The 19,752-nt window shown below is 36.6% G+C and overlaps 1 protein-coding gene across 1 annotated transcript in view; it reads right to left on the bottom strand.

Annotated features, from left to right (window-relative positions):
• Positions 1 to 410: 410 nt before the first annotated feature.
• The window catches only part of PCDH7 (protocadherin 7), a 464,614-nt gene continuing 445,272 nt past the window's right edge, over positions 411 to 19,752 (bottom strand). The window contains exon 3 of the mRNA XM_052642270.1: positions 411 to 787. Coding sequence (XP_052498230.1) covers positions 411 to 787 — 377 coding nt within the window. The remainder of the gene's footprint in view (positions 788 to 19,752) is intronic.

Below are 19,752 nucleotides of genomic sequence, written 5' to 3'. Positions count from 1 at the left end.
ATTCGAACTGAATCAAAGTGACTAAAATCATGTTTCAGCTTAGGGATAATGAGAGTGTGTGTGTTCTGCTAATCAGGCTTGTTACCATGAAAGAAACTTGCAACCATCTTTTTTTGTTTGTTTGTTTTTCTGGTTTTTGGAGTGGGGCGGGGAAGAGAGTAAGAGGTTTTGGGGAATCAGTGAGGGGGTTAGACATGCAAGTAACAAGGATGGTTTCTACATTGTACATTTCAATCAGGCTGAACAGTGTCGCTCACTAAAGGCCTGATCTGGAGGCAGAAGTGGCAGGCAAAGCTTTGTCTCTTTGGTAGCCCCCTCTTTTTGATTACAAGGTTTCATTTTGTAAGGTTTTTCACCCCTTATTCTCCTTCTCATACATGAAAAGAACTTTGCTGTTGCTTCTGTATAGCCTACAGGTAAACTTCTCTTCTAGTGAGAGTATTGACAGGAGATGGCTTGTATTCCCCCGTTTTTGTAAGGGGAATATCCTCAGTGTTGGCATCCTCATTTTTGCTGAAACTAGCCGCACTGAAGGTCTCATAGGATGAGGTCAACTTTTTGTTCAGGAGGTTTCTGTTGCGGTCACCCATGATGGCGGCCTCACCATTAGCCAGTTTTTCCTGGCTTCCTCGTTCATCAACAGGCATGAAAGTGGAGAGTTTGGGCTGGCTCTTCTTCCTCTCTGGAGAAGTGCGGACAGGCATCCAGCAGGAGTCGGAATGGCCATACTCATCACACTCACGGGTACACTTCCCAGTCAGGGCTACATCTGGAAGAGGTCTTGAATCTGAAATTTGAGGAGAAGGAGCCTTTAAAGCAGGTCATTTCTCAACAGCCTTTTCCGACCTATATGAAACTCGGTGGGGGGAGGGGTAGTTATGTATAATATTATATTACATATACATTTCCTTTACCATATCCCCTTTTTCAACACTCTGCAGTTCATTATTCCAAAGAACTGTTTTTATTTCATATCCATTAAAAATAAGGTTTTGCAAAAACTTCAAATATTATAGAAAGAGAGTAGAGGACAAACGGATAAATTTAAGTGTGTGTTGAACAGACAACAGGTATATGAATTTGTTACAGGACAGGTACGTGTGCATATTCTCACACAGAAATAAAGTATGCAAGTATATTTGTACAGGAGTAAATTTTTCCATAGTCATAAGTTATTAAATCCAAAAATATCATTTTCTGTATTTATAAATTATCCCAGAAATCATGTACTTTTGCCAATTGAATTGCTTTGCTTCCTGTTTATACATTATTCATATAATGCAAATATGCAAAACCTTATATTTAAAATATATTATAAAACATCAGGGTGACTCAGAAGTAGAACCTAAACTGACAGCACATTGTGCGGTTAAAAAGTAAAAACAAAAAACAAAGTACCAGTGGGTTTCAAGTGTGAGCATACTAGTATAATCAGCACTTACCCAACCCAAGCCCACACCCCACCCCACCTCCCACCTTGTTAATGACCTTGTTAATGTGCTGTAGGATAGTCCCTTGAGTGTTCACATAGAAATATACCTGTCAGTGTGTTTGCTGAATGGAAATACTATGTGAAAGGCAATGTACTGGGTAAACTGAATCAAACTCTCTTGATGAAATGACACGTTTTCCTAATTAAAGTCTGTTGCCTAATGCTGTGGGAAATATCTTCTATTTCTATAAAGCTGTTATATCATTGTATGTGTCTGTCTTTGGAGAATCGTTATATATTTTCTTACTATTACAAAGTTTTTAAACAGATTTGTTTTTGTTTGAGAAAGAGAGTGAGAGAGAGAAAAACCTGCTTCACCTCAACAGATTCTAAGAAAACAACCTCTAGGGTTATATTTAATATATTTGATAGTTTCTTTTACTGCCAAACAAAAGAACATAATATGACTGTGCTCCAATGTATATTGTTCGGTATCATTTTATTACAAGGCTTGGGACTTAAAAGACTGACAAATTTTAACCTCTGCAAATATATTCACAACAAAGGAATTCCGTAACATTTGCATATGCACTGGTTTAAAATAAAAGAGGGGGTTATTTAACTTATTCCCAATATATTTAAAGCTACTGCTTTTGCCTCCACACATCAATTCCTGTAGTATAAAATGATATTCTCATTTGGTTATCATTTGGATTAGGTTATTTTACAAGTTTCACATCATTGAAACTCTTAAATCAAGTCAGTCCAATCTTGCATGTCATTTTTTTCACTTTAGTAATGAGTGGCTAACTGAAATATTGATATTTGTCAGCTTAATATTTTTGAACCACTGTGACCTGAGATTTTTATGCTATGTGCTCAAAGTTCAGCAAGAAAATGCCATTGTTCTTCACAGGAAATCCAGAATTGCTTTTCTCTTTTCCAAAGGCAAAATGCAAAGATAATTATTTATTGCAGTTGCAAATCCTGCTCTTTGATTTTAAGTAGACAGATCCTATTAATTTTATCATCAAAAGAAAAAGCACATTCCTATTTTTGTGTATGTGCTAAACTCCCTCTGTGTCTCTCAAACACAAATTTTAGATGCATTTTTAAAAAATCAAAGTTTTGACAAATTTTTTTAATGGTTTTTGTAATCTGGTTAGTTTAAATGAGCAAACTGAGTTATTTGGAATATTTCCTGTCTTGGGATACTTTATTTGAAGCTGACCTAAATGCTTTGAACAGGAAAGAAATCTTATAAAGATGCAAAGTGTGAGATCAGATTTACTTTTTACTCTAAACATTCCTTTTCTTCTTCACTGCCTTAATAGGTTCAAGTTTTTCTTTTTCTCCTATGAGAGTGCCTACCAAGGACACAAGATAGTAATCAGAAATTTAGCTACTGAAGTAGGAAAAGGTCTTTATAAATGTGTTTGTCATTACCTGCAGAGATGATAGAGAATTGTCTCTAAACATCTCTGCATTTACTTAAGTATGACGATTTACTTAGACAATGACTTACACAGGTTGCTGCTTTTGGGGATTAATTTGTGTTTGCAGTCTGAAATTCATAGCACCTAGTGTATCCTTTGTTGGAGATGCACTTAGAGATAGCTCACAAAAATATCTTAACAGTCTAACACCTCTTCCTGCCTGTTATACTTAATTTGTGTACCTTGAACTCCCTGTAGCTCATAAAAAATTATATTCATTTAAATTAACTCAATTTCCACTCAACTAGAAATGAGATGCTCTTCAGTTCATTCCCATCAGTCTTTACTTCATAGTCCAGGTTATCTCCTGCTAAAATTGATTTCCTCTTTTTGCTTTTAAGGAAGGGCAGCTTATCTTCTGTGCCATAAGCCACATGTGGGCTGCCACATCTTTATCCCAGAAGGATGACTTTTAATAAGGATCTCCTGTCATTTCCAAAGTCAAACACTTGATTGGGGACCACAGTGGAAGTTTGACAAGCCTAATTGGCTGAGACATGTTGCAGTGTTTGTCATCAAATTTAGAAAATAATCAAGAAAGGCTATAAGAGATTCATCACAAGCAATCAAAACTTCTAATCTTGATGACTCAAATCCTCAAAAGAAACGCCAATGATTAACAAATGCAGTTTATATGATGATGTAATTTATTAAGGGAAGGCATGAGTAGAATAGTATTTTTTCTGTATTTCCTTATTTTATTTATGCAAGTAGATATTATACATATTTTTAAAAGACAGGAGTTATATAGGGTCTTACAGAATTACTAAACACACTTTTTTTCCCCTTTTCTTAAAAGATGTACTCCTAAAATGTCCTCTTTTTGTGGGATTTTAGAGGCAGATCTTCCATAAATAGTAATCCTCCTTAGTCTTTCACTGAAGGAGGTGTTTTATTATATCTAAGAACGTTATTGCACACTTCAGTTTAGCACTCTTCCCTTTCATTTTGACCTGAGTGAAGATGGAAAATAGTTAATCATGACTCTTTTTACATGGTACTGAGTAATTAAAACAGCAAAATATTCTGTACTGAAATATGGTATTCTCTAGCAGCATTTTCCATAAGTAAGTGAGTTCCTTAGAGGTCCCCCCTTCACATGTCCTTAATCATATTAAATTTTGAGATGACTGAAAGTCGAACTGATATTCATTAGGTCTTGTTGCTTTAGCATCATTTGCAGAGTTTTCCACTTGCAGCTAGCTATGCTGTTTACTAGAAACATTACATATAATAACTTTGGAAAATTAAAATCTGTTCTTAGACATCAACTAAATTATCCCTTCAAAAGTACAGTTTTCAGCTATCATAATATCAAACAATGTATAACACATAGAAAAATTCCCTGAACTTCTTCCCTCTTACTTATCACCTCAACCCAACAGCAAGGAGGATGGAAGTAGTGAGGGGATCAGATTATGGGAGAGCTGAAGCCAAAGAGCAAGTGTTTTGACTTTCACATTAGTGTTTCCCATAACACCGTATTGCTCCTTCTTAAAATGTAACAGCAGAGTTATTTAGAGGTCAATTACTGCTACTTATAGCCATAAGAAAAAGTTACAGTCTCCTAAGAAAGATAAAAAAAAATCTGAGCATCACAGGAAAGAGATGTCATGAAGACAAAAATTTTAAAAATACTTTAAAAATAATTTAACCTTTTTAAAGACTATACATTTCCTAATGTGAAGGAAATTATAACTAATTTAAGAAATCAAGTTCTTTAACTACAAAGAAATGTACTTCATCTTACTAGGCAGGGCAGATGAGTAGGTGGTGAGAAGATATTGCTACACAATGACCTCAGCAAGAAGTGACAGATAATATGTAGCATCATTAGAAATTCAAAGGAAAGTCCAGATTTAAGGAGGCCTTTAATGTTTCCAGAAGCTGCCCTATGCAATTCAGAAACTTTTAGAGGAATCAGTATTACAGGAGAGCAGTGGAATTGTTAAGGCTTTTAAAGACAACTTTGTACCAGTAAAGATTTGGATAGACGCAGTTATGCATTTTGCCAGAATCCTGATCACCCACTCCTATTCCAGGCCCTTGTCTTGGGGCTGAACATATAAAGATGTTTCCATTTCCTAAAAGACACACAGGCACATTTTCCTTTTTCAAGAATTTATTTTTCTGTTCCATGTCCTGACTTCCTGTTATCTGAAGACTTCCTTTTCTAGAGACATACCTGATTCTGGTGGAATTTGGTGGACCATGCACAGGTTTTACAAAAAGATGAACAACAGCAAAAGAGGCAGATAAATTTTGTTATTTTCCAACTAATATTTTAATATTAACTTTATTTTATTTAATTCAAATGAAAGTATCATTTTTATTACAATGATTCAATTAAGTACTTTATTTTAAAAAAGCTGTCTTGCCTTATATAATAGATCTGGGAACAAATAACTACATAAATCTTTTATTGGAACATTATTATTATAGTCAGTGAAGTTTAGGAATGAGGTTATGAAATCAAAAATGTGCATACTGAGTTAGACTTGGCTTTTTATATAAATGATCTCAAGATCAGGACTTCCCAAGTAGTGTTAATGGTAAAGAACCCATCTGCCAGTGCAGGGGACATAAGAGATGAGGGTTCTATCCTTGGATCAGGAAGATTGCCCTGGAGGAGGGCATGGCAACCCACTCCAGTATTCTTGCCTGGAGAATCCCATGGGAGTCTGGCGGGCTATAGTCCATAGGGTTAGTCAGCCACGACTGAAGCAACTTAGCATGTACACTCAACAAAAGATCCTTGCCTTTTGTCTGTTTGGGGCATTTAGGAAGGTTAGAAAGGTGAGCATGTTAAGAGATTATGGAAAAGGTAGAAATCATTGCCTCAGGCAAGCAGTAGATGATCTTCTGAATATTTCAGAAGTTTCTGTAAGAAGGGGAAATGTGGTGTACTTATGCAAGTGTCACCCAGATCTACTACTAGGTGGTTTAAATTTCTATACTGTGTTCTAATCTATCATGAAATCACTTGCTACTATTGAATTATAAGAAGAGATAAGTGTCATCTATCCAACCAGCCCTACTTCAGTCTCATCTATACCTTTCTTGAGTGCTTCCTTCAAGGGACAACGGAACTCGTGAAAAAAACAGGAGGCTGTTTTCAGTGTCATTCTGTGTCCATCATGTGTAAGCTGTGTGACTTTGGATATAATTTCCCTGAGCCTCAAGTTCCTCATTTGTAAAGTAATAATACCTATTCCACCATTTTTATGGGGATAAATGAGTCAATGTATATTAAGTTTATAATATGATGTCTGATGCTGTATATATTTTTGGTAAATAGTAGGTCATAGCCCCTGGAGAGATGTAAAAATATAGATTTTTTTTCTTTCTCTGCAGTCTTCCCTGAATGAAATGGGTGTTAAGGGAATGGGCACCACAATGAGGATCCCTGAATTCAAATCCTAACTTTGTCATTTAGTACATATGTAACTTTAAACAAGTTACTTGGTTCATGTAAATTTCCTAATCTTTATAAAAGACATAAGAATGAATTCACTTAAGATAATTATGAATATTAAATGTATTAACACAGGTAAACTTAATAGAATTTTTGACATACAATGGGCCCTCAATAAATATTAGATATTTCAAGTGCACAATCTATTATCCACAATTCAGTTCTCAAAATAGCTTTGAAAACCAAAAGCTTTTATTCCCCATATATTTACAATAAACCTGACTTTTAATACAATGTTATTTTTCATCTTTATTTATCTCACATAGTGTGAATACGTGTTTTGAAGGAAAAATAGTGTTTAATTAAAGGCACTATCTCAGACTCTTAGATCTTCAAAATAATAGGAAAGTGAAAGTTAGTTCAGTTATGTCCAACTTTTTGTGACCCCATGGATTGTAGCCCTCCAGGCTCCTCTGTCCTTGGAATTCTCCAGGCAAGAATACTTGAGTGGATTGCCATGCCTTCCTCCAAGGGATCTTCCCAACCTAGGGATTGAACCAGGGTCTCCTGCATTGCAGATGGATACTTTACCAGCTGTGTTACCAAGGAAGCCCTCCAAATAATATAGATGCATGATATTATCTTTTCTAGTGTATAAATGATTCCTATTTTTAAGATATGTCTGTTCTCAAGGGTTTCAGATAACTTACTGTGGATCTAGTAGCAATCATCAATCAAAAGGACATGTATTTGGACTTATTTTTTCAGTAGGACTCATGGATTTATGCTGATAGAGTCTGCAATATACCGGAGCTAACACCCACTGAGGAAAGTACAGTGGTCACGGGTTACTCCATATCAGATATTCCCCTTAACACTTCTTTATTAAGACTTGGCTGGAGATTTATTCAGGGTATGTCATAGTTGCTCAAAACTGAACAGCAAATTCTCTGTTAGTTGCAGTTATCTTTACAACATAAACAGATCAACCCCACAATTGCTCATTTTCATTTGAAAGAGACTTGCCTCTGCGATCCTGGGTTGTTATTTTGCTTTGCCTGCATGGACCACAACGTGAAAAAGGAGAAGGCAATGGCACCCCACTCCAGTACTCTTGCCTGGAAAATCCCATGGATGGAGGAGCCTGGTAGGCTGCAGTCCATGGGGTCGCTGAGGGTCGGACACGACTGAGCGACTTCACTTTGACTTTTCACTTTCATGCATTGGAGAAGGAAATGGCAACCCACTCCAGTGTTCTTGCCTGGAGAATCCCAGGGACGGGGGAGCCTGGTGGGCTGCCGTCTATGGGGTCGCACAGAGTCAGACACGACTGAAGTGACTTAGCAGTAGCAGTAGCAGAGCTCCATTTTAACATGTTAAAAATTACTAATAAGCTAACCTCAGACTAAGAGTTTGAAAATCTAGCAAAAACAACAAAAAGCAGGGAAAATACCTCACCTTCAGTGCACCTTTCAGAGATCAAAATTAATGAAACAAAAGCATTCAAGTTTTGTGGATTTAATGATGTATGCATAAGCTTGTTTTAAGTCACAAAATAAGGCCAGAAATTCCTCTCATCTTCCTATACACAGCCCTTTGGAGTGTGATATCACTACTTCTGTCAAGATGCTATTTCTGCAGCCCTTGAAGCTGGGCTAGCTTTGACAACTAGAGAGACACTGCACAATTTTCAGGATAGGTCTCAAGAGTTCTCGCAACTTCTGCTTTTGACCTTGGAAGACTGTCATCTCCATCCTGACAGAAAGCATGATCTAGCTTTTTTGAAGAGGAAAGACTTTTTGAGAGAGAGAGAGAGACTCAGCTATTTCAGTTGGTCCAGCAGAGCCTACCCCCAGCCAAACCCCCAGATGATGGCAGCCTCATGAGTGATCCAGACAAAACTTGCAGAAGAATCAATAGTCAAACCACAAAAACATGGAATGCAATCACTCTTTGTTGTTTGAAGCTCCTAAGTTATGTTTGTTTTTGTTTGTTTAGAGGGTGAGGAGAATTCCTTGATGCAGCAACAGATCTCTGAGGTTATGCTCATGGATATACTGTATCATCTGTGATAAAAAAAAAAAAAAAAAAAAAAAAACGCCTGACATATAGAAACAATATATTCTACTTTTATGTCTTCTGATCACAGGCAAAAAACTGACTAATATTATAGAAAGAATAAACATTTTCAAAGATGTAAGTACATTTAATTTGAAATTCAAGCAAAGGGTTCCCATAAAAATCTGGAAATTTTGGTCCCGTGATTACAGGATTTTACTGGATTTTTCACCTAAGAGTGTAGATTTTTCACGTACACATATTTTTCACAAACATGTTTGAAAGCATCAGCAACTTTTCTCTGGACCTTAGGGTTAAGGTTAGGGTTAGTTCAGGCTGGCATGCCAAGACAATATTAAATGTTTAAACATGTTTGAAAGCATCAGCAACTTTTCTCTGGACCTTAGGCTAAACTCAGTTAAATAGCAATTGAATGTATCTCAAGAAGCTTTTACTGCCCTGAGGCTTAGACCAATGTCATTCTGAATGTGGTATTATCATATACAGTGGAGACTGCAGGCCAGATTCAAGCAGTCCTGCTGAATCAACTCAAACATGATTCTGCTGGTTGGCACATGAAAACTGCACTACAGCAAAAAAATGTATGGTGACTGCTGGAGAGTGATCTATTTATGCACTTCAAAGATGGGGTTTCACTTTGATTTCACTCTTCACAAACGCAAAATTTGAGGTGAGGTAGTGGAGGTTAAGGGAATATTAAGGGAAGAGCGTGAAAATAAAGGAAGGAAGTGCTGAAAAATGCGGAGATGCTCTAATATTGATCAGAAGAGTTTATAAAACCCCAAAAAGATTGAGGATATTTATTACACAAGTTAAAAATTGATTATCCCACTGAAAATAGATGGAATTCTAGTCATTTAGGCCATTCATGTTTGCTTTTTCCACTGCAACAGTCAAAGTTTTCATGATTTTTTTTCCTAGTCACTTGGGTTTCTTTAAGTTAGAAATTATTTGCTTTGGGTGTCATAGACTAGTAATCTAATGAAAAGTAGAAGCATTGCCTCCCTCCGTAAACTCAGATGTGTGCCCATAAAATTTGCATAAGAATTTGAGTGGAGTTCATAATACCAGTTAGGGCTGCAGCATCTTGATGGATGGAATTTTTACATTTATACATTTTTTCTTTGAGTTTAAATCAATGATTAAGAAATATTTAACAAATAATAATCTATCCTTGAAAATTTTACATGGGGAAGATAAATTGGCCTTCAGTGACAGAAAGATTTAAAACAAACAAAGAACAAATTCTGCAACACATGTATAGAAGTGAAGAAAACAATTTAGGTTTGGTTATGTTAATATTGCAGGTAAGTCATTTAAATGCCTCTATCTAAAACCCCTCAATAATTTATAAAGCTTTGTGTTGATAGCAGATTAATACTTGTGGGTAGATTTTACTGGTTGCTGATCAAGTTGCTGATCAACTTGAAATGTATTATGTATTTTCTTTGCTAGAACCTACATCCAATATTTGCACCAGTGTCTTGAATCGCGAGCAGCTGGATCTTCACTTACCATGAGAAGGGAGATGAATTAATGAATTCTTGTCATGCAGGAATTATATACAAAACAATAATGATCCAGATGAGTTTTTTAATTAATAAAATGTGTTAGCCACTGCACATTAATTTTATGGTAAAGTGAAAAGTGGGTACTTCTAAAAGAATTGAAAGTATCTATTTAGAATCACTTTCCAGTAATGACCTTAAATCTTCAATGATTCAATATTGATTATAAAATTATAAAATATATATCCTACAATAAATATTAACTTTTGGAATGGATATTTAATCTAAAAATAATATATAAAGTTTCTATTAACTGTAAGAATATTATATTTGGATGGTAGTCTTAAAGGCAGTGCCCATTTTATCTTTGCTTCTCCATATAACATATGATAGCAATATTTCATTTTTTACAGCTGAGTAATATTCCATTGTATATACGCGGCAGAAGTCACAATACCTGTTCATGTTCTCCTTCAGTGTAGTGATCCTGTGAAACTATACAATTATTGTAATGAAGTGACCATTTAAAATATACATTCTCAGGTTATTTGCATGGAATTACCTATTGAAATGTATCATAATCATACAGTGGCTTATCTATTGAAAACACTCCTGTAATAAGAAGTTGAGTAGTCACAGAATTCCATTAGTTATTGTGACTGAGAAGAAAGACAGAGTTCCTCCTTTGTGTTCTTTACTGAGGAAGGTTTCACAAAAGTCTTGAGTTCAGAAGTACTTTTGAGAGGTGAGGTTCTGAAAGCTTTTAATAGGAGCTGAAACATCATTTATAAGGAGAGTTTTAAAACTATTAAAATGCTGGCTTCTTACTCTCATCAATAAGTTTATCAGTTAAAACTAAAATTGGCCATCACATTTAGGACCAAAAAAGTGTTGAAGAGCTTGGGAGCTTAGAGCAGGTAAATCAAAGGGAAAAAAAAGGAAATGATTTCTGATGACTAGCAAACAAGACTCAGTGAGCAGTTCAAGTGGGGGAAATCAATGAAGCAACACTGGATCAGTTTGCTTCATTGATTTTTGCTGCTCATTGAAATGTTTTCCTTTATTTACTTCCGATTTCTTCAGAGAGTGGTGAAGCCTCACTGCTGATCCTCCCTTGGAGCCTGTGATGGGAGGATGAGCAAGCTTTGGAGATCCTCTCACGCTTGCATTATACCTTTTCATGCCACATGAATTCAGCAGCACTTCTAACGCCCCTGTGATGCTGCAAACGCCATCCTGCGCCCACGACCTTACTATGGTAGGCATAAAGATGGTTCCCTCCCAAAATATCTACATCTTAGTCCCCAGAATCTGTGAGCCTGTTAGATGACAGGACAAAGGAGAATTAAGGTGGCAGGAGCTATCAAGTTTCCTAATAAACTGTCCTTAAAACAGGGATATTATAAGAAGGCAGGTTATAAAACAAATGATGTGAGCACATACTAATAACTGAAAAAGGTAAGGAAACAGACTGTCTCCTTGAGCTTCCAGAAAGGGAGGCAGCACTGCAGAGACTTTGATTTTAGCCCCCAGAGATCCACATCAGACTTTTCAGGTACAGAACTGTAACAGGATACAATTTTTGTTGTTTCAAGGCACCATGCTTTTAGTAATTTGTTACAGTTGCAATAGGCAACAGATACATACTCCCACCACTTGTTAGAGGAAGGTCAGGGGAAGATCAGGGTAGACTTGAAGCATTTGGTCCTTTCTACCCATACTTATGTGGCTTCCCTGTGGCTCAGATGGTAAAACGTCTGTCTGCAAAGCTGGAGACCATGGTTCGATCCCTGGGTTGGGAAGACCCCTAGAGAAGGAAATGGCAACCCACTCCAGTACTCTTGCCTGGAAAATCTCATGGACAGAGGAGCCTGGTAGGCTACAGTCCATGGGGTTGCAAAGAGTCAGACACAACTGAGCGACTTTACTTTACTTTACTTTACCCATACTTATCCATTGGAGAGATTGAAGTAGAAAAGCTTTGATTTTTGAGTTGTATTTACTCTGCTCAGGAATTTTTTTATACTTTTAAAAATTTGGCTATATCTTAGTATCTAATTGTCTAAATTATTTGTATCTGACCAATCAGCAAAGTCCAGCAGAGTACTAACAGCTCATCTTTCTGAGTGATACCATTTTCTTCCTAGTTAGTTCCTCAGCGAGAGCAGTCTCTGGGATTATTAAGGCTTTCTCTCTTCAAGTAGTGGGATTCCCAAGAAGAGAAAAGAAAAAGAATTTGGCATAACATACAGGAAGGAGAACCAGGTACCAAGGTACAATCTTAATGAAGTCTCTGTCAAATTATTATAATGCTTTTATGATTTCCTGATATTTATTACTTGTGTCATATTTCTCTCTTTGTTAAGCCTGTTCCCTCTTAGTAATTAGTAGAAGAGCTTCTAATAAAGAACACCTTTATGATTATTTTAAGAACAATAGTGTTAGTCGCTCAGTAGTGCCCGACTCTTTGCTACCCCATGGACTGCAGCCCACCAGGCTCCTCTATCCATGAGATTTTCCAGGCAAGAGTACTGGAGTGGGTTGCCATTTCCTTCTCCAGGGGATTGTCCCAACCCAGGGATCAAACCTGGGTCTCCTGCATTGCAGGCAGATTCTTTACTGACTGAGCTACAAGGGAAGCCCCTTTAAGAACAATAAGTAGAATAAATCTCTCCCTAGTTTAAAACTCTCTTCTAAAAAATTCAGTATAAGTTTCAAACTTTGTATTTCTACATAGAAATTCCTTCAAGATCTGAATCCTGCCTACTCTTAACCTTGATCTCTTTCTCTTCTTACCTGTTCCCTTTTACCACTTCAACAGACCTACTGTAGTTGTCATATCTAGAAAGTCCCTTCCTGTTCCAGGTCTTAATGGCACTAATGTGCTGCCTCTTCTGCTATTCCTTGGCTTGTTATCTGTCTCCCACAAATCCTTCAAAATCTAGTTTCAACATGTCAACTTTGAGATTTCGCCTAACCAGGCTGTCTAATTCTGACTTCTCTTTACCTCTCTAGTCTTCCTTATATGTCTCTCCCTTGTAGTTGTTTAGTTGCTAAGTTGTGTCCGACTCTTTTGTGACCTCACGGCCTATAGCCTGTCAAGTTTCTCTCTCTCTGTCCATGGGATTTCCCAGGCGAAAATATGGAGTGGGTTGCTGTTTCCTTTTCCAGATCCCTTTTCCAGGGGATCTTCCCAACCCAGAAATCAAAACCAAGACTTCTGCAATGGCAGACAGAATCTTTACCACTGAGCCACCAGGGAAGCCATGTCTTTCTTTACCACAGCATTTAATATATTGCACTGAAATCTGCTACCCATTCATGTGACTTTTCCTGTAAAACGTTACTCCCTGAGACTAGAATTCACTTCACAAGTTACTAAACTGTGTACTTGGGATGCTAGGACCAAGCTGGTAATATAATCCATATGTGCTTTTTGAATGATGGATGAAAAACACGGTGGGGAAACAGATTGCAAGTCGCCTCTGATGATTCTGTCTAACTCCACAATGGCCACAGGTAAAAGGAGGTAAAAGGAAGATAAGGACATATGCCAATTACAAACCCAATGCAATTGGCCAAGCATAGAAGGTGAAGTAGATTCTATTTGTTTGTTTGCTATATACAGATCTGAATAAACTTCTCTACCTGCTCACTCTCCTTACCCCCTTTCACAGCCTGTCCTATAATTTCTCTAGCTAAGATTTATTTTCCAGTAGAACAATGCAATTGATTGAAATAGCCCATGGATATGTTTTACGGAACAAAATGCAGTCCTCAGCTTGAGGCAGGCTAGTGGGGTCACTAAAAGCAGTAGTGGGTACAAAGTAAAGTCTAATGAGAAAAGCCTATACTTAGTAGTCACAAGACTACACATATGAACTAATTTGTTAAGCTTCTTTGCTCACAAGTGGTAGCTATTTTATAGTTACTTTAATGTTTTCAAGACCTCTGGTTGGCAGTTATAAGAATCTTTCAATAATAAACTTGGGAAATGAAACTTATTTTGGCTTATACACAGCTTGTATCATAGAAGAGAAATTTCAAAGCATGAAGGAGAGGTATTCTATGTAATGGAAAATGAAAAGAAGAAAGCTGTCTTCTCTCATTCTTGTAATGTGGGTGTATTTTAATAGGAACTATTGTAGGCAGTTTGCCAACCTATTTCAGTTCAACACATTTTATTTGCCTTTTCATAGCGACCTTATGGGTACATGTTAAGTGAGTAGGATCATGGACAGTTTAGATCAGTATTTTTCAAACATAGAATCAAGATCACCTGGTTGGTGGCTGAAGCTACTTATGAGATTAAAACTGGTTCATACTATGTTCACATTATTTTGCAAATATTTAATTGTAGATTTTTCAGTAAGGGTATGTATATTTATATATATGTACTTGGTCCCCATATAAAGTAGACATTTTTTTCTGGGCCACATTGAATCCACAATTTAAATAATACCACATGGAAATCAGTATATTTCTGGCTATTTCTGAGGAAGTTATATGTTCTGTGATATCTAACACAAAATGTAACTTTAATATGCACACAATGTCAAGTTAATTTTAAATTGTACTTTTAGCTGTCATTTCAAATTGTACTTTAGAGACTACAGTGCTATCCTTATTAAAAAGGAATTCAGATAACTTAAAGAATGAGTTAGTCACATCCTCAATAATCACTTTAGGAAGTCTACTGTAAATACAGTTTCTTATTTAGAGACATTCTGAATTTACAGTTAATTCCCTAGATTCCAATTTCCTAGAATTATATGTAATTGTGATGAGCCTTCTCATAATCCAGTTAAATCCTCTGATAGACTTTATTTCAATCAGCAAAATGGCAACAGACCCTTTAAAAAAAAGGAGGACTTAATGTGACTTCTTAAAAGTCATGTAGACATTAAGATGTAGGACACATTTAAGTTGTCTAATTGTGCCACTGGTCTAATGCCTAAGTATTAATCTGTCACAATGTCAAATTACATACATTTAGGTTTCTTTTTTTTTTAAGTAAAATGTGTCTGTGCTTAACAAACTCAGAGTGAAAAAAAATTCAGGACTGCAATTAGAATGTCATCTCTTCTGCAGATGACATGAGAAATGCATGAATCAGAGCTTAACAGTCAACATAATTTCACAGATAATTGTTGCAAAATTATGGTAATGCAACAATGTAGAGTACAGTGAGATTAGCAGACAGTGATGATCAACTATTTATCTCTACCATCTGCCAAGCATACTTTTTATTTAAGGTTTTTTTTTTTTTTTTTTCTGCCAATGTTTTCAGTTTGGAATTTGCCAGTAGTGGGCATCTCATAGGAAAAGAGGTTTCATGGTGTAAACAAATTTTTCCATGTGTTCAATGAATTAGCTTCACTGGCTCTTGGGCAAAAAAGACAGGTTGAATGGAATTAACTTTAGCAAGCTTTGTGTTTTGCCCTGAGTCTTGTACAATTCAAATGTGTGAATCCTATACCAAAAAAAAAAAAAACCTAAGGGGAAAAAAAGGATAAAACTACAAATATTACAATGAAAATCATCACTAAGACATATGCTTTGGGAATTTCCTTTAAAAGACATAATTAAAATTTATGTGTACTATATTAATCATTGGATTGTACCCTGTAAGTACTTCAGTGAATCATTTGGTGAGAATGTTGCTAATTTGTCAATATTCTGTCTCTGCAAATAAGCCAAGGACTAGTGGAATCAGGACTTGTTATGGCAGGACAGGGGAACTCAGAGGAATTTCCACTATGCAGAGAAAATAACAGATGAACTTTCCTTCACAAAGCTGGCATGAAGGTTTCAGGCTCAGGGAAGGTAAATACCACTATTATTGTAACATCACTCACCTAGAGCCAGACATCCTGGAATGTGAAGTCAAATGGGCCTTAGAAAGCATCACTATGAGCAAAGCTAGTGGAGGTGATGGAATTCCAGTTGAGCTATTTCAAATCCTGAAAGATGATGCTGTGAAAGTGCTGCACTCAATACGCCAGCAAATTTGGAAAACTCAGCAGTGGCCACAGGACTGGAAAAGGTCAGTTTTCATTCCAATCACAGAGAAAAGCAATGCCAAAGAATACTCAAACTACCGCACAATTGCACTCATCTCACACGCTAGTAAAGTAATGCTCAAAATTCTCCAAGCCAGGCTTCAGCAATACGTGAACCATGAACTTCCTGATGTTTAAGCTGGTTTTAGAAAAGGCAGAGGAACCAGAGATTAAATTGCCAACATCTGCTGGATCATCGCAAAAGCAAGAGAGTTCCAGAAAAACATCTATTTCTGCTTTATTGACTATGCCACAGCCTTTGACTGTGTGGATCACAATAAACTGTGGAAAATTCTTCAAGAGATGGGAATACCAGACCACTTAACCTGCCTCTTGAGAAACCTATATGCAGGTCAGGAAGCAACAGTTAGAACTGGACATGGAACAACAGACTGGTTCCAAATAGGAAAAGGAATATGTCAAGGCTGTATATTGTCACCCTGCTTATTTAACTTATATGCAGAGTACATCATGAGAAACACTGGGTTGGAAGAAGCACCAGCTGGAATCAAGATTGCCAGGAGAAATATCAATAACCTCAGATATGCAGATGACACCACCCTTATGGCAGAAAGTGAAGAGGAACTAAAAAGCCTCTTGATGAAAGTGAAGGAGGAGAGTGAAAAATGGCTCAAAGCTCAACATTCAGAAAACGAAGATCATGGCATTTGGTCCCATCACTTCATGGGAAATAGATGGGGAAACAGTAGAAACAGTGTCAGACTTTATTTTGGGGGGCTCCAAAATCACTGCAGATGGTGACTGCAGACATGAAATTAAAAGACATTTACTCTTTGGAAGGAAAGTTATGACCAATCTAGACAGCATATTGAAAAGCAGAGACATTACTTTGCCAACAAAGGTCCATCTAGTCAAGGCTATGGTTTTTCCATTGGTCATGTACGGATGTGAGAATTGGACTGTGAAGAAAGCTGAGCACTGAAGAATTGATGCTTTTGGACTGTGGTGTTGGAAAAGACTCTTGAGAGTCCCTTGGACTGCAAGGAGATCCAACCAGTTCATTCTGAAGATCAGCCCTGGGATTTCTTTGGAAGGAATGATGCTGAAGCTGAAACTCCAGTGCTTTGGCCACCTCATGCAAAGAGTTGACTCATTGGAAAAGACTCTGATGCTGGGAGGGATTGGGGGCAGGAAGAGAAGGGGATGACAGAGGATGAGACAGCTGGATGGCATCACTGACTCAATGGATGTGAGTTTGAGTGAACTCCGGGAGTTGGTGATGGACAGGGAGGCCTGGCGTGCTGTGATTCATGCGGACGCTAAATGTTGGACACGACTGAGCCACTGAACTGAACTGAACTGAACCCGAAATAGTATTTTCATTCACTCAGGAAACATTGATATATCAGACACTATTCTAAAACATATAGTAGTTTATTCAATTCTCACAGCAATCTTGTAGACAGGCTGTATATTGACCCCATTTTACAGATGAGGAAAGTAAGGCATAAAGAAGTTAAATGAGTTTTTCACAAGTTTGCATCTAGAGAGTGAAAGAATGAGGTTGCAAACACAGACATTCTGACTTTAATGTTGTGCTGTTAACTGTTATACATACTCCCTTTCAATTAATAACACATTAACATACTGTAAACTCGTGTCATAAGCTTGAAAAGAATTATCTATCTCTAAGCTGAATTAAAGCAGAAAAGCATTTTCCTTTCTTCTCCCATAGGAGAAGAAAGCTGGAAAAACAGTATCTTCAGGTATACTAAGAATCTCAATAGACTTAGCTTGAAATAAGGGAACATTTTTAGTTTGGACAGACAGAAAGGTGAAAACTCAAGAAGCATGTGCATAGAGATTCCAGGACCAAAATGATATTGGGAAGTGACTGTTTTTCTTGGCTCTTTCTCCCACAGCTATCCCTCAGTTGGTCTCTGAAAGGATGAAGAATTTTGTATCTAAGTCAAAATAAGGAGTCTAAATTACTATGTTGGTAAAAAGCCTCAAACTTCTCCTATTATTAAAGCCATATTAAGCTAAGAAAAGGTTGCATCTTCACAATATTGGTCTATTTGTAGTTCTACATGGTAAAAAGACACCTCAATTATGAGGTTTGGGATCACTGTCATCCCAGAGACAGAAAAGCCAAGTTTGGAAACCATAGTGTGCTGGGCTGAACTTCTGAGAATGGGAGATGCCAAGCCACTCCTTGGTGAGGTAAATGTGAGAAATGGAAATAAATGCTTTAAGAATAGAAGAAAGAAGTATGATGGTTATTTCTAGCAAACAAAGCATCAAAGAGATTATGTAGGACAAAATAATCACAATTGGGTTGGGTAAATTTGGAAAGAAAACCTGACTGTACTGATTTCTTAAGAGAAAATGAACACAAAGAGATATTTGAGCCATACTTATTTAACCCTGTATTAATCAGGTAATTGACATACATATTTTTAGATGACTTGAGAATATATAGGTGCAATCCATGAGGCTGAGATTTAACCTGTAGAGATGAGGAAAATGTATGTATATTAAAAGAGAATGAGGTAAAAGTGGTGCCTTCAAGTATACTTAACGTGCAAGTACACTTGCACGTCACACTTTTTCGTAACAGTATCTTGAATCCCAAACCAAGGAACCATGCACAGTGCAAACTTTTACTTTCACTGTGTGAAAATCTTTACTTTCATTCCTACACTAGTGGGAATCAATGAATCAGTGTGATTAACACCGTGGGATCTAAGCAAAGGAAGTCTGATTGAGTTCACATTCTGCCACTTATCAGCAGAGTAACCCCAGGCAAGTTACTTAAGGGCATCTATCTCATGGGTTGTTCTGAGGATTAAATGAGACAAACATGTTGAGTGCTTTGCATAAGGATCTACATATAGAAACACACTGTATATTTTTCTACTGCTATCATTACTGTTGTTCTAACTTCTATGTGCCTTTTCCACACATATATTTATATGGGAAAATACTGACTCCAAATTATCAAAAAATATATATTTTTATAAATGTCCTCTTTTCTTGGTATAATTAAAGATGTCAAAAGTTTACATTTTTAGAATATTTACCAATTAATTATACAGAAATATATAAAATATTTCACATATGTGCGCTAAGTTACTTCAGCCATGTCTAACTCTGTATAACCCTATAGACTGGAGCCTAAGGATCCTCTGTCCATGGGATTCTCCAGGCAAGAATACTGGAGTGTTTTGCCATGCCCACATCCAGAGGATCTTCCTGACCCAGGGACCAAACCCTAATCTCTTGTGTCTTCTGCACAGGCAAGCAGGTTCTTTACCAATAGTACCGCCTAGGAAGCCCTCTTTCACACATAAAAGATTAAAATTCATGTTTTTGCATTATCAGTTAGAGTGCCAAAAGATATCTTTTAAATAAAGCCCCAAAATAGTTTGTGAAAAAAGACATCATTCAAGTTTCTTTTTAAATTATTTAAATCAATAAATGTCAAAAATGCATATTACTGGAAACTGAGAAGAAGAAATACAGAGTAATTTCAAAGAGTATGTGTACATAAGTTAGCGATTTTTCTGACAAGTAGCATTATATTTTATAATTACCAGCTTTTAAATGTTAATTGAAACAATCTATTGTTACTTGCAAGAATACAATATTAAAGGCTGTAAATAATAATTAGTACTCTGTCATCTACTTAACTAGGTATAATCTCTCATTTCTCCCAAAGAAACAATTTTTACATAATTATTATTTTTCTCACTTTAAAATCACATTTTTATTGCTTAAATTCTAATTTGCTGCTTTA

Source organism: Budorcas taxicolor, chromosome 6, assembly GCF_023091745.1.
Source record: "Budorcas taxicolor isolate Tak-1 chromosome 6, Takin1.1, whole genome shotgun sequence".
Classification (NCBI taxonomy): Eukaryota; Metazoa; Chordata; class Mammalia; order Artiodactyla; family Bovidae; genus Budorcas; species Budorcas taxicolor.
The sequence above is the reverse complement of the archived record's forward strand: the minus strand, read 5'-3'. Positions and strand labels throughout refer to the sequence as shown.